The following is a 15211-nucleotide window of genomic DNA, read 5'->3' on the forward strand; positions in this document are numbered from 1 at the left end:
AGGCAGAGAAAGACCTGGGAGTGTATGTTACCAGGCTACCAGTGAAGGGATATCCAGCACACCAATACCACATGGGAAACACTCCACTATCCACCACAGAGGCAGAGAAAGACCTGGGAGTGTATGTTACCAGGCTACCAGTGAAGGGATATCCAGCACACCAATACCACATGGGAAACACTCCACTATCCACCACAGAGGCAGAAAGACCTGGGAGTGTATGTTACCAGGCTACCAGTGAAGGGATATCCAGCACACCAATACCACATGGGAAACACTCCACTATCCACCACAGAGGCAGAGAAAGACCTGGGACTATATGTTACCTGGCTACCAGTGAAGGGATATCCAGCACACCAATACCACATGGGAAACACTCCACTATCCACCACAGAGGCAGAGAAAGACCTGGGAGTGTATGTTACCAGGCTACCAGTGAAGGGATATCCAGCACACCAATACCACATGGGAAACACTCCACTATCCACCACAGAGGCAGATAAAGACCTGGGAGTGTATGTTACCAGGCTACCAGTGAAGGGATATCCAGCACACCAATACCACATGGGAAACACTCCACTATCCACCACAGAGGCAGAGAAAGACCTGGGAGTGTATGTTACCAGGCTACCAGTGAAGGGATATCCAGCACACCAATACCACATGGGAAACACTCCACTATCCACCACAGAGGCAGAGAAAGACCTGGGTTGTGTTTGTTACCAGGCTACCAGTGAAGGGATATCCAGCACACCAATACCACATGGGAAACACTCCACTATCCACCACAGAGGCAGAGAAAGACCTGGGAGTGTATGTTACCAGGCTACCAGTGAAGGGATATCCAGCACACCAATACCACATGAGAAACACTCCACTATCCACCACAGAGGCAGAGAAAGACCTGGGAGTGTATGTAAAAAAAAAAAAAAAAAAATTATCCTTGTCAGTTATTTCTAATGGTATATTCAAGGAATGTTATTATCATAAATTACTGTGTGTGTATGCATCTTGTGTTTATTTATTTATTTACATGTTTATTTATAAAACCACATGCAAGAATTGTTCATTTTCATTTGGTCAGAGCACCACATTTGGATTGCAGGATAGACTTTTTACACCATTTACTTGAAAGAGCAACGTACCATTTTAGTTAGAGAATATTAAATTTTCTTACTTTTCTTTTCGAAGGATTCTTGTTTATACATTATATGGCAAAGTCACTATTTCTTTCAATAATTTTTTTGTAATAAATCATGAAAATTAAATATGATCATAAATTTCCTTGTTTTTACTTTCATTGTCCTACAAGATGTTTTCTTTTTCAATTCTGATGCAGTGTAACTCAATAAAGATGATACATATATATTTTTTTAAATATTTTTGCAGTGGGTCCAAATGGAGTCACGGCTCCACTAGTGTGAGTCAATTTGGGCGCTAACGTTTAAGGGTTAAGTGCAGGCAGTGGAAATGAGTTATTTGAGGAGTGCTTGTGGTGTGAGTAGAATGGATGGAATGAGTAATGAAAGTGTGTACGAGCGTTTTGGAATGTGTCTCGGGGGTGAAGGGAAGAAGTGAAGCGACAGACTTTAAAGTGGTTTGGCCACATGGAGCGAATGGAGGAGAGTAAGATGACCAGGAGGGTGTATGTGAGTGAGATAGAGGGAGGGAATGCTAGAGGACGACCTCCAGTGAAATGGAGGGATAGGGTGCAGGAGTACGTTAGGGAGAGGGGGGAAAGATCCTTGAGAAACTCTGAGCAGGCAAGGAGGGAGTGTCTGGATAGAGAACGTTGGAAGCTCTTCTACCGTGGCCATCCCCTGGTGGGAGCTCCTCGGAAAAGTCTGGAAAGTTTGGTTTAGTGGGCGCAACATCTGTGGTCATATGCCGGAGAGAGACAGAAGGGGAAGGAATTATAGGAGAAGGGAACAGTTGTAAAGTTTGGTTTAGTCGGCGCAACATCTGTGGTCATTTGCCGGAGAGAGAGACAGAGGGGGAAGGAATTATAGGAGAAGGGAACAGACCCCAGGAGACGGGACACAACCCCCGATTAATACCTGGTACCCATTCACTGCTGGGTGGACAGGGGCGTATGATCGGAAAAGCTACCCAAATTTTTCCACTCCGCCTGGGAATCGAACCTGGGTGTGCTAACCACTGCACCATGAAGCCCCCAGGAGCAGGCATCGATGAAATGAATGCTAATGTTGAACAAACAACTAAAAACTGTAGGAAAATGTTTAACCCCGAAGATAACCTTTAAATGCATCTTATACAAAAAGTAAAGGCTAAGTTTGGGGTATACAACAAAGCTGCAAATGGCCTCAGTACTCATCTCTGTCACATTGGCCCCAGAGCTTGTGTTGCCCATATTTCCTCGGGACACAAGGCCAGTGTGACAACCAAGTTACAGCTGTTTACCTCCCCATGTCTCCCAAGGTACAGGTAACTCTCGATTTACGCGAGTTTGGTTTACGTGTTTTTGAAATAACGCGTGGTCCAAAATCCAAATAAATGTTTAATTTACATGTTTTTTTCACTTATACGCGATATTTTATGGAGTGTCCACCAGATGTCTCACGCAACTGGACTCACACGGCCACACAGCTGAGCTCAGTTCTTCCCGCGCGCCACTTGAACAACAATACAGTACCCACGCTACTCAACAACAACAACAACACCCTCGCTGCTGTGCTACCACGAGGGGAAGGACAGCCAGAGGAGGAACCATGAGAGGGAGAGGAGTCAGAGTGATACAGTAGGCAATAAAGGTACAAACCTACCTCTTGTTGGATTTACATTGTTTATGATTTACGCAATGACCTCTTCAAGGACACAATACTCGCGTAAATCGAGAGTTACCTGTACTCATATATCAACCAGCCTGAAAGGAAGGAAGAAGAGCTGGGTGGGTTGCACATTGATTCAAACCCAAGCCCATGGATTCGTAGCAGGGCAGGTTAACTAAAGTACCATGGAGGCTCTTATAAAAGTGTCTTTTATATACCAAAAATTTATGTGTATTAGTATTATAACAGGAGAATAAGGTAGTTGAAATTCTATTGGCCTTTATTTCCTCAGTGACCCCATGTAGGCAGGTGGCTGAGTGGTAGCGTGCTGGGCCCACATTCACCGCGTGATGGACGACGCGGGTTCGAATCCCCACGTTACCACCTGGGATTTTTCAGTCACCGCCGAGTGGCTTAAAACTACCCACATGCTGTCCTGAAGACCACCCATCAACCCGGACTCTAGCTAGAGGAAACGGTCCAAGTGAATCAAGAAGGAGTTCCAGGGGGCAGCATGAGCCAAGAGAAGATGGCGCCACTATAAACACTTGCCTGCGCCATGACGGGCTGGGGCCAAATACCATCCAGGCCCCTCAAGCAAGCCTACCGGTGCTATATGCATAGATGTAAAAAAAAAAAATAATAATAATAATAATAATAATAATAATAATAATAATAATAATAATAATAATAATAGTTTACATATATCAACACCCACCTGTTGTAGAGTCTATGGTTGGTACATTTCTTCGTTTTAAGAAAGTTTCCTCTCGTTTGTTCTTTCTAAGTTCAACTGTGACTTCTGTTCTTCTTCTTCGCATTTCCTGAGGAATAAATTAAAGTGCATTAAAATTTAATTGCCATATACATTTCAGAGGAAGAACTTTTCACACAAGCATATGTAAAAAAAGTTTAAAATCAAGTGAGAAGTTGGAAAGTTTGGTTTAGTCGGCGCAACATCTGTGGTCATATGCCGGAGAGAGACAGAAGGGGAAGGAATTATAGGAGAAGGGAACAGTTGGAAAGTTTGGTTTAGTCGGTGCAACATCTGTGGTCATATGCCGGAGAGAGAGACAGGAGGGGAAGGAATTATAGGAGAAGGGAACAGTTGTAAAGTTTGGTTTAGTCGGCGCAACATCTGTGGTCATATGCCGGAGAGAGACAGAAGGGGAAGAAATTATAGGAGAAGGGAACAGACCCCAGGAGACGGGACACAACCCCCAATTAATACCTGGTACCCATTCACTGCTGGGTGGACAGGGGCGTAGGGTATCGGAAAAGCCGCCCAAATTTTTCCACTCCGCCCGGGAACCGAACCCGGGCTCTCTCGGTTGTAAGCTGAGTGTGCTAACCACTGCACCACGAAGCCCCTTAAAATCAAATGATAACTAAATTTGCCTCAATCAAGGAAGTAATACTCTTTGTGTAAACTGTAAAGCCACATCATCTAAACAAACTCTAGTCTTACATACTTCATGCCCTAAACTATAATGTCATACCATAATTAACCCAAGAAAATTTAATAAAAAGCTTAACATCACCTGTGACAACAATATATGAAGGATTTACATGGAGAAAAAGTTCAGAGTGCACTGTGAACTATGATGAAGGAAAGCAGTGTCCTTAACCCGGTAGCAGCAGGGATCATGTTTCTTAATGGTCCCTCCAAGCGAGAAAAATGAGAAAAAATCACCCCTCACAAACCATTTCATAATATATATCAAAGCATTTGTGATCAGATTATGTATCATCTATTTTGGGGGTTTATATCATGGCACAAATTTGGCCCGTCGCTGCTACACGGTAAAGCCACAAATTTGGCCCGTCGCTGCTACACGGTAAAGCCACAAATTTGGCCCGTCGCTGCTACACGGTAAAGCCACAAATTTGGCCCGTCGCTGCTACACGGTAAAGCCACAAATTTGGCCCGTCGCTGCTACACGGTAAAGCCACAAATTTGGCCCGTCGCTGCTACACGGTAAAGCCACAAATTTGGCCCGTCGCTGCTACACGGTAAAGCCACAAATTTGGCCCGTCGCTGCTACACGGTAAAGCCACAAATTTGGCCCGTCGCTGCTACACGGTAAAGCCACAAATTTGGCCCGTCGCTGCTACTGGGCTAACAAATCAGACAGCCAAATATGGAACAAATGGCGCACATAATGTTGGTGTGGGGCAGCGGTAAAACATAACGCAGCGCAGGGACGGGACAAGGCAGAGGCAGTCCAGTATATGTGGGACGGTGTTGCGAGAAATACCTCCTCGCAGAAATAAATCACTCTGCCATTCAATACGCATGCACACTGGAGGGATACCTTGCGGGAAAACGTTAATTTACCTAGTTTTGCTCTAGTTTGTCCACTTGTGATCTTTGTGAGCGGTTAGTGAAATACAGAAACAGTAAGCAAGTTGAACCTCTCTGTGAGCTATTTTGCGGCTGCGTTGTCGGGCAGCGGTGAGTGCACAACAGGCATTTGAAAAGTCAGTCATTTGGTGATTTCTGGACAAAAATACTTTCTCCATGATAAACAGCATTATATTTTGTCCAGAAATAAGCAGTTAGGGTAGGCGGTGGCTGAGTGGTAGCGTGCTGGGTCTACATTCACCGCGTGATGGACGACGCGGGTTCGAATCCCCACGCTACCACCTGGGATTTTTCAGTCACCGCCGAGTGGCTTAAACTACCCACATGCTGTCCTGAAGACCACCCATCAACCCGGACTCTAGAGGAAACCGTCCAAGCAAATCAAGAAGGAGTTCCGGGGGGCAGCATGAGCCAGGAGAAGATGGCGCCACTATAAACACTTGCCTGCGCCATGACGGGCTGGGGCCAACCATCAGGCCCCATCAAGAAAGCCTACCGGTGCAATACACTAAAACGTAAATAAAAAAAAATATAAAAAGTCACGTAGAAGTATGTTAAATGATGCTGTGGTGGAGAAGGAAAGTTATAAAGAGGCAGGTGATAGGAATGGAAGGAAAAAAGTTGGAAAGTTTGGTTTAGTCGCCGCAACATCTGTGGTCATATGCCGGAGAGAGACAGAAGGGGAAGGAATTATAGGAGAAGGGAACTGACCCCAGGAGACGGGACACAACCCCCGATTAATACCTGGTACACTGCTGGGTGGACAGGGGTGTAGGGTATCGGAAAAGCCGCCCAAATTTTTCCACTCCACCCGGGAATCGAACCCGGGCTCTCTCGGTTGCGAGCTGAGTGTGCTAACCACTGCACCACGAAGCCCCCTGCCACTACTTAGTATGTCAGTAAATGTGATAAATGAGATAACCTATACCCCTTGTATGTCGGTAAATGTGATAAATGAGATAACCTATACCCCTTGTATGTCGGTAAATGTGATAAATGAGATAACCTACACCCTTGTATGTCGGTAAATGTGATAAATGAGATAACCTACACCCTTGTATGTCGGTAAATGTGATAAATGAGATAACCTACACCCTTGTATGTCGGTAAATGTGATAAATGAGATAACCTATACCCCTTGTATGTCGGTAAATGTGATAAATGAGATAACCTACACCCTTGTATGTCGGTAAATGTGATAAATGAGATAACCTACACCCTTGTATGTCGGTAAATGTGATAAATGAGATAACCTATACCCTTGTATGTCGGTAAATGTGATAAATGAGATAACCTATACCCTTGTATGTCGGTAAATGTGATAAATGAGATAACCTACACCCTTGTATGTCGGTAAATGTGATAAATGAGATAACCTATACCCTTGTATGTCGGTAAATGTGATAAATGAGATAACCTACACCCTTGTATGTCGGTAAATGTGATAAATGAGATAACCTATACCCCTTGTATGTCGGTAAATGTGATAAATGAGATAACCTACACCCTTGTATGTCGGTAAATGTGATAAATGAGATAACCTGCATAACGTGACTTCGCATATATCGAATCTATCATCCCATCCCATTAACTATAGGGGGTTACATTCTACGACCCATTTTCGAACCCTCTAACTATTCATTCTGGCACCATTTCACAATAAAAAGCACTTAAGCAACAACAAAGCACATTGATTGCTTACAGGGAGACACACCCAAAGTCTACGATGTAACCTGATAATTAGCTACCTGAGGATTAACTTTAGGATCAGAGGAAGGAAAAGGTTAATTATAGGCGAGGAAAGTGCGGGAAAACATTAGTGGGAGTCGGACACCATACCTCACTCAAACTCACATAACAGCGAATTTTTCCCGCATAAAACGAACACTTGGCACATTGAGGTTAGTCGCATATGAGCGAATTCGCTAACCATTTAATCCCCTAACCATTTAATGATGTCTAAGTTTTATGTTGAGGTTGCATAGTTTTGATCGTTACCAATGGCGGTGATCAACGCTATAGTTTTCCACGTGAAACTGGCATATGGGGTAGAGCCGGCTGCAGATGAAGCGAGAGGTGTTGAGAGTGTGGGGCAAGGTGCGGGGCTAGGCTAACCCTGCAGCCGCCACTACCCCATCGGCCAGTTTGACGTGGAAATACTACGGCGGCGATAACAGCCATTGCTAACGATCAAAACGAACAAAACGACCGTGAAAGGGGACCCAAGAATACTAACTCATCACTGCCCAGGACATTAATACATCATGACCTGCCACTGCAAAGGATGCTACAGTAACCTATCCGCACTGAGGATGGTAGCCTATCATCACTAAGGATAGGAACCAGGGCATATGAAGATTAGACTAGCCTCCTTCACCACCACTAACAACAGCTGGACAGTGTTAGTGTATCATATATATTTATCATAAACACCTCTAGGGATGGTAAGCAATCACCACTGGGGGTAGTAACCAGACATGGGGTAATCGTATTCTGTGACCGTAATGAAGTACAATTGATTACAGTTTTTCAGGAAATCGAAATTGATTACCCTCTTATTTTTTTAAGTAATCGTAATCGAATATATAAAAAATGTAATCGTATCCATGATTACTTTTGGGATCACATTGGCATAGTTTTAGTTAACCCTCTCGCGCACCGTAAGTTTCCAGTAAATTTCCCTTCCACTCACCATGCATTTCTCAGACCCGACCGGCCTTTCCTTGCCGCCGCGATACTCTACATTCCCAGACGTATTTGACCCTCACAGATATATCACTAACCGTCCCTCTCCTTCCTTTTCCCTTCCTTTTATTTACTGTATGGAAAGGGTTAGTCCTCTTCTAAACCTCTTAATCCTCTTTCATTTCCTCTTAATCCTCCTCTAAACCTCTTAGGAGCAAATATTAATCCTATTCCATTTCCTCCATATTGTGATGCCTAAGTTAGTCCTCTTCTAAACCTCTTAATCCTCTTTCATTTCCTCTTAATGGTTAGGTTTTCCCTGTAAGACTCAATGGTTAGGTTTTCCCTGTAAGACTCAATGGTTAGGTTTTCCCTGTAAGACTCAATGGTTAGGTTTTCCCTGTAAGACTCAATGGTTAGGTTTTCCCTGTAAGACTCAATAGTTAGGTTTTCCCTGTAAGACTCAATGGTTAGGTTTTCCCTGTAAGACTCAATGGTTAGGTTTTCCCTGCAAGACTCAATGGTTAGGTTTTCCCTGTAAGACTCAATGGTTAGGTTTTCCCTGTAAGACTCAATGGTTACGTTTTCCCTGCAAGACTCAATGGTTAGGTTTTCCCTGTAAGACTCAATAGTTAGGTTTTCCCTGTAAGACTCAATGGTTAGGTTTTCCCTGCAAGACTCAATGGTTAGGTTTTCCCTGTAAGACTCAATAGTTAGGTTTTCCCTGTAAGACTCAATGGTTAGGTTTTCCCTGTAAGACTCAATGGTTAGGTTTTCCCTGTAAGACTCAATGGTTAGGTTTTCCCTGTAAGACTCAATGGTTAGGTTTTCCCTGCAAGACTCAATGGTTAGGTTTTCCCTGTAAGACTCAATGGTTAGGTTTTCCCTGTAAGACACAACCAAACTATTTAACCCTCTCGCGCACCGTAAGTTTCCAATAAGCTTCTCTTCCACTCACCATGCATTTCTCAAGCCCGAACGTCCTTTTCTTGCCGCCGCGATACTCTACATTCCCGGACGTATTTTACCCTCACAGACATATCGTACCCTAATAAATTTGGTATCAATGGCTTAAAAGTGTAATCGTAACCGTGATTACTTCTGCGATTACATTAGCAACGTTTTAGTTAATAGTTTCTGGTACAGAAAGTGTGTACCCTAAATATCTGTAGTAATTCAACCAATTAACCCCTTCACTACAGCCGGGCCCAAACAGTGCCCCGCGCCGTATCCAGGATCGCTGCGCGCACCAAATTTAAAATGTCGATATTGAATATAACAAGTTTTCAGCCATAAACTCAATAAACTCAACATAATCTTGTATCATATATGAAAACATGCAGAATTAAATGGTGCACATAAAGAAACAAATTAATTGACAATTTTGAGATGTAAACATAAATAAACAGAGATGAAATAAGTCGTATACAGGTAACTCTCGATTTACGCGCGTTTGGTTTACGCGTTTTTAAAATAACGCGTATTCCAAAATCCAAATAAATGTTTAATTTACACGTTTTTTTCACTTATATGCGATATTTTATGGAGTGGCCACCAGATGTCTCACGCAACTGGACTCACACGGCGCCGCGGCCACACAGCTGAGCTCAGTTCTTCCCACGCGCCACTTGAACAACAATACAGTACCCCCACAACAACAACACCCTCGCTGTTGTGCTACCACGAGGGGAAGGGCAGCCAGAGGAGGAACCACGAGAGGGAGAGGAGTCAGAGTGATACAGTAGGCAATAAAGGTACAAACACACCTCTTGTTTGATTTACATTGTTAATGATTTACGCAATGACCTCTTCAAGGACACAACACTCACGTAAATCGAGAGTTACTTGTACTGGATAAAGCAAGCCAGTACACAGTGAGCCACGTTGGTCTGCACTCAGTTCAGCAAATTGTTCCAAGATTCTCCGAGGCAGCACAAATAGTCTACTGGCTAAGCTACTGCCTGCTATGTTCTTATTCAAAAAGGAGTAAAAAGTGTACAAAATAAAGCCATCTTTTATCACTTGAGTCCTCCCTTCCCCTTTTCAAAAATACGGCTTTATATGAATTTTATCTCATTCCTCTACCTCATTATGTGGCCATTAACTGTGAGGCAAAGGGTATCTCATATTGTCCACCACTTGCATTACAGAGGTGACAGCACAGGACACAGGGAAGGCTTAACCCCTACAACACGAGGACGTGTATACTGTGTCCCTGCGTGCCCCGTAACACATCCCAGGACTGGCTCGCTTTAACCAATATACAAGTTATTTTATCTCTATATTTTTGCTTACATCTCAAAATTATCAATTAATTTATGTTTCTTTATGTGCACCATTTAATTCTGCATGTTTTCTTATATAATACATGATGATTGTGTTGAGTTTATGGCTGAAAACTTGTTATATTTAATAGCAACATTTGAAATTTGGCGCACGGCGATCCCGGATACGGCGCGGCGTGCTGTTTTGGCCCGGCCGTAGTGAGTTTCTTTATGTGCACCATTTAATGGACTGCATTGGCTATACAGGCATATGGCCACTCAACTCCAAGCTGTACTTTCCATAGATTTCAAGTTATAGAATAGTGTGTGTCTGAAGCTGTCTCCGAGATACATACACGGCCATGGTGCCGCCATCGCTCCAAGCCGATGATATTGCACACGCTTCGCTCCTGCCCGATTTCAGTTTTTCTCCAGGTCAAATAGTAGTGTCAGGAAATCGTGTCGAGGTAATAAGGGAGCGGTCGTAGGCTCGGAGCGGTGACTCTGCCAAGGCCTTGTATCCTGGAGGCAGCCTCAGATGCACTCTAGTACATAACTTGAATTCTATGGAAAGTACTGCTTTGACAGTTCACCAAGTGGCCACGTGTGGGGCTGCCTGTATAGCCAATACGATCCATTCTGCATGTTTTCATATATAATACATGATGATTATGTTGAGTGTATGGCTGAAAACTTGTTATATTCAATAGCAACATTTGAAATTTGGCGCGCGTGGCGATCCCGGATATGGCACGGGGCGCTGTTTTGGCCCGGCCGTAGTGAAGGGGTTAAGAGTGAAGATACAGGCCAACTCTTGCATTAATAAGTTGGACAGCACAAGACAGCTGATAGGTCCAGGCACCCAACAGGAACAAAAAACACCATTACTCCTGCATTAGTTTTTTAATCAGACACTCTAAAAAGATGATAGTGAAAACACCAGTTAACTCTCACATTATTAAGTTGGACAGCACAAGACAGCTGATAGATAGGTCCAGGCACCCAACAGGAACAAAAAACACCACAACTCCTGCATTAGTTTTTTAATCAGACTCTCTAAAAAGATGGTAGTGAAAACACCAGTTAACTCTCACATTATTAAGTTGGACAGCACAGGACATAGGGAAAGCATGAGAGAGTGAAGGTATACCGGATAACTCTTGCAACATTAAGTGGGACAGACTCACCGAGGAGGGTTGGGTCAGCTGGGCGTCCTTCACAGGGGTGGTGAGGGCGCAGGCAGCAGAAGTAGCTCACAGTAGGAGTTTGAGTACACTCTCTGCCACGACCTTCACTGTAGCCAATCTGAGGGTGTTAGTACATCAGTCGGGAACTTGAAATGGCTGAGAGTAAAGCTACAAGATGCCAAGTCAATCATCCACTCCATCAGGAAGTTATTTACTTAGGGTCGCATTATTAGACATTTCGCCGCCCAAGAACACATATTTGACAAGGCTTTCGCAGGAGTTGTGGGCATTTCCAGGGGTGGTTTTATGACCCTGGTGGTAGTTTAACCCTTCTTCTGTACCATGAGCCTGAAAAACACTCATTAGAACCTGACTGATATCCCCCTTTGACCTTTAGAAGTAGCTGATGTGACCGGGGAAAGTGTCTTGTAATACCAGCCTTAATCTCACAGTCATTCATTCATCAGTCAGTCAATCTTACACACACACACAAACACACACACACACATGCAGCGGCAGTGTGGTCTCCCCATAAGAAGAAACACATCAAGAAACTAGAAAGAATACAAAAGATGGCAACAAAAATGGTTCCAGGGATTGACATACGAGGAGAGACTAAAGGAAATGGACTTACCAACACTAGAACAAAGAAGAGAAACGGGAGACCTAATACAAATCTACAAATTATTGAGCAAAATGGAAGAAGTAGACAACGAGGAGTTACCACTAAAAGAAGAAATTACCACCAGGAACACAAGAGGACACAGTCAAAAATTGAGGAAGGGAAGATGCTTGAGAGACATAAAGAAATATAGCTTCCCGCAAAGAAGTACAGAGGTTTGGAACAGACTAAGTGAGGATGTAGTATCAGAAAGGAGTGTGCAAAGCTTCAAGGAAAAGTTGGATAAATGTAGATACAGAGACGGGACCACACGAACGTCAAGCCCAGGCCCTATAAAACTACAACTAGGTAAATACAACAACTAGCTAAACACACACACACACACACACACACACACACACACACACACACACACACACACACACACACCTGATGTGATAATCTGTTGATGCAGTGGGTTAAAGGAGAAACAAGGCTAAGAGGGGATGACCAACCATCAAGACTTGACCTAATTTTCACAAAAAATGTTGAGTTAGATGAAGGAGTCAGTCACGAGTGCCCCTTAGGAAAGAATGGCATCAACTATGACAGATGAAAACTATGGAAGGATTTGAATACCAAGATGAGGCATATAAGGAAAAAAGGAAAAACTATACAAAGGAAGATTATGATGTTGGACTCAAGACAGAGAATTGCAACAAAATGGTCCCAGAACTCTCGAATATGACGTATGAAGACATTGAGGGAGATGGACTTGACGACACTGGAACAAAGAAGGGAGAGAGGAGATTTGATCACACTGTACAAGTTGGTAAATAAGTTTGATGAGGAAAGAGTTGGAAAGTTTTGTTTATTGGGTGCAACATCTGTGGTCATATGCCAGGGAGAGACAGAAGGGGAAGGAATTATAGGAGAAGGGAACAGACCCCAGGAGACGGGGGGACACAACCCCTGATTAATACTTGGTAGTACCCATTCACTGCGGGGTGGACAGGGGCGTAGGGTATCGGAAAAGCCGCCCAGATTTTTCCAATCCGCCCGGGAATCGAACCCGGGCTCTCTCGGTCGTGAGCCGAGTGTGCTAACCACTGCACCACGAAGCCCCCTGTTTGATGAGGTGGATAGAGATGATCTCTTCTTAGCATCAGTAACGCAGGGGCTGAGAGGACACGGAAAGAAACTTAACAAAGGAACCTGATTGAGTGACTGGAAGAAGTAAAGTTTTTCACACAGAAGTGTTAGTTAACACATGGAACAGCTTGCGGGAAGAAGAAACATGGAAGCATGGACTGACAAGCCGCAGAAAGGAGTATGTGGAGCTGGAAAGGATACAGAAAATTGTAACTAAAATGGTCCCAGAACAGATTGAGGGAGATGGACTTGACGACATGACACTAAACCCTTCATAGAGCACCCTGGTGTTGGTGGTGGTGGTGGTGGTGTGATCTGGCCTCAATGGTGGTGGTGAATGGTGTTGATGTCCTCGCTGGTGGTGGTGGTGGTGGTGGTGTTGAGCCTGGTTGGCGTTCTGGAAGGTGCGCCGATGGACCAACACGTTGCGACCTGACATCTTCACGCTGAAATAATAATAATAATAATAATAATAATAATAATAATAATAATAATAATAATAATAATAATAACACACACAAACAAAGGCACACCAGTACATCTCCTCCCCTTTAACAAACACGAGTAACTGCAGAGGAGCGTGTCGCTTCGCCTCACAACGCACTGGGAAATATATCACACAGACATGAAACAAAATACCTGTAGCTTCATATACTAACAGGAAACAGGTGAAGCACAGCAGCACAACACATCAGACGAAACCAAATGCCTTTACAATCAAGTATATTTACAGAGAGATAAGTAAATCGCTGAATCATTACACATCAAAGGAGAGCAAATGCATGTAGCTATATATATTTACAGATATTAATGAAACAACTTTAGTGTTACATATACAACAAGTGAGTATAAACTTGTAGCATCACATATCAAATGAAAAAAAATATTAGGAAACTGCACCTTTACATATATTTTAAAAGAGCAGATTTATGGAACTTAATATAACAGCAAAATATAAATAAACTAAAGCGTCATGTATTAGTTAGAGTAAACACCTGCAACATTATGAATCTATAGACAATAAATACAGAACTCCAGTGTTGCTAATTAAAACAAAAGTTGATATATTTTAGCATGATATATTTAAGACAGGGGAATTGTGTGTGTGTGTGTGTGTGTGTGAGAGAGAGAGAGAGAGAGAGACTTTTAATAACTATACATACGTGCGTTCCAACTAACAGTCCGGAAGAGTTGAAAGGACATTAACACCAACCTGAAAAAAATAACAGAAAATAACAAAAAACAACAACACTAAACCAAATAAATGAACAAATAAACAGATCACTCAACACATAAATAAAGTACAAAGCTCTCAATAAACACAGAGGAAAATACATTATAAAATACACACACACACACACACACACACACACACACACACACACACACACACACACACACACACACACACACACACATCCAGGTGAACGCTCAATTGCATGTTCGTGGTACCATGTGTGTGTGTTTGTGTGTTTGTTTATTTCTTTATTTGTGTTCAATTTGGGGCGGAAAGTGTTCATTCTCCCCCTCGCTATGACGGCTTCCCTTTTTTTTATATTTCAGTCATTTGTGTACGTGTGTGTGTGTGTGTGTGTGTGTGTGTGTGTGTGTGTGTGTGTGTGTGTGTGTGTGTGTGTGTGTGTGTGTGTGTGTGTGTGTGTGTGTGTGTGTGTGTGTATCTATCATATGTTTGTTTATTTGTTTTCTCTAAGTAATTACCTCTGTTTACCTGCTCTCTCTCTCTCTCTCTCTCTCTCTCTCTCTCTCTCTCTCTCTCTCTCTCTCTCTCTCTCTCTCTCTCTCTCTCGCTGAACAGCCTATAAATTAACGCACATCAAATAATTATGCTGGAAAATGATTTGAAAGGCAAGATCAGATTTGTTATATATTTTAAACTCTGAGTAATATATATATTTTTTTAATGATACATAATAAGAAAGATAAGTGGCATTTGTCCTTCTGAATGAGTAATGAATTTGTAAGTTTTCGCTTTTTGATTCTTGATAATTCTGTTTTTTTCTGTTCTTCCTTGTATGTTTTGTCTGTCTTAATTATATGCTTTGTCTGTTTGGGTATGCCTGCTATTGTTTATAATGCAGTTCATTTTCCATTTTATCTACGCATATTTTTTTCCCTTACCTGTGAATCTTTATCATTTCCCTTAATTT

The 15211-nt window shown here is 42.8% G+C and overlaps 1 protein-coding gene and 1 non-coding gene across 2 annotated transcripts; both read right to left on the reverse strand.

Annotated features, from left to right (window-relative positions):
- Positions 1 to 3503: 3503 nt before the first annotated feature.
- On the reverse strand, positions 3504 to 13488 carry LOC126989499 (homeobox protein H2.0-like). Its single transcript, XM_050848079.1, has 3 exons — positions 13327 to 13488; positions 11291 to 11408; positions 3504 to 3613 (listed from the first exon to the last, which is right to left on the reverse strand). The coding sequence occupies exons 1-3, from the start codon at positions 13480 to 13482 to the stop codon at positions 3579 to 3581; spliced, it is 309 nt and encodes a 102-aa protein (XP_050704036.1). The 5' UTR covers positions 13483 to 13488; the 3' UTR covers positions 3504 to 3578.
- On the reverse strand, positions 5958 to 6029 carry Trnaa-cgc (transfer RNA alanine (anticodon CGC)). The gene has a single exon. It is a non-coding gene; the product is annotated as a tRNA-Ala (tRNA).
- Positions 13489 to 15211: the final 1723 nt, after the last annotated feature.

This window comes from Eriocheir sinensis, unplaced genomic scaffold, assembly GCF_024679095.1.
Source record: "Eriocheir sinensis breed Jianghai 21 unplaced genomic scaffold, ASM2467909v1 Scaffold1199, whole genome shotgun sequence".
Classification (NCBI taxonomy): Eukaryota; Metazoa; Arthropoda; class Malacostraca; order Decapoda; family Varunidae; genus Eriocheir; species Eriocheir sinensis.

Excerpts from the sequence above, each read along its gene's own strand:
- LOC126989499 (XM_050848079.1), bottom strand. The coding sequence starts at position 13,482 with ATGTCAGGTCGCAACGTGTTGGTCCATCGGCGCACCTTCCAGAACGCC. Across the intron at positions 11,409-13,326 it reads CCACCACCACCAACACCAGG|ATTGGCTACAGTGAAGGTCG; the intron begins GTGCTCTATGAA and ends TAACACCCTCAG. Across the intron at positions 3,614-11,290 it reads AGCTGACCCAACCCTCCTCG|GAAATGCGAAGAAGAAGAAC; the intron begins GTGAGTCTGTCC and ends TTTATTCCTCAG.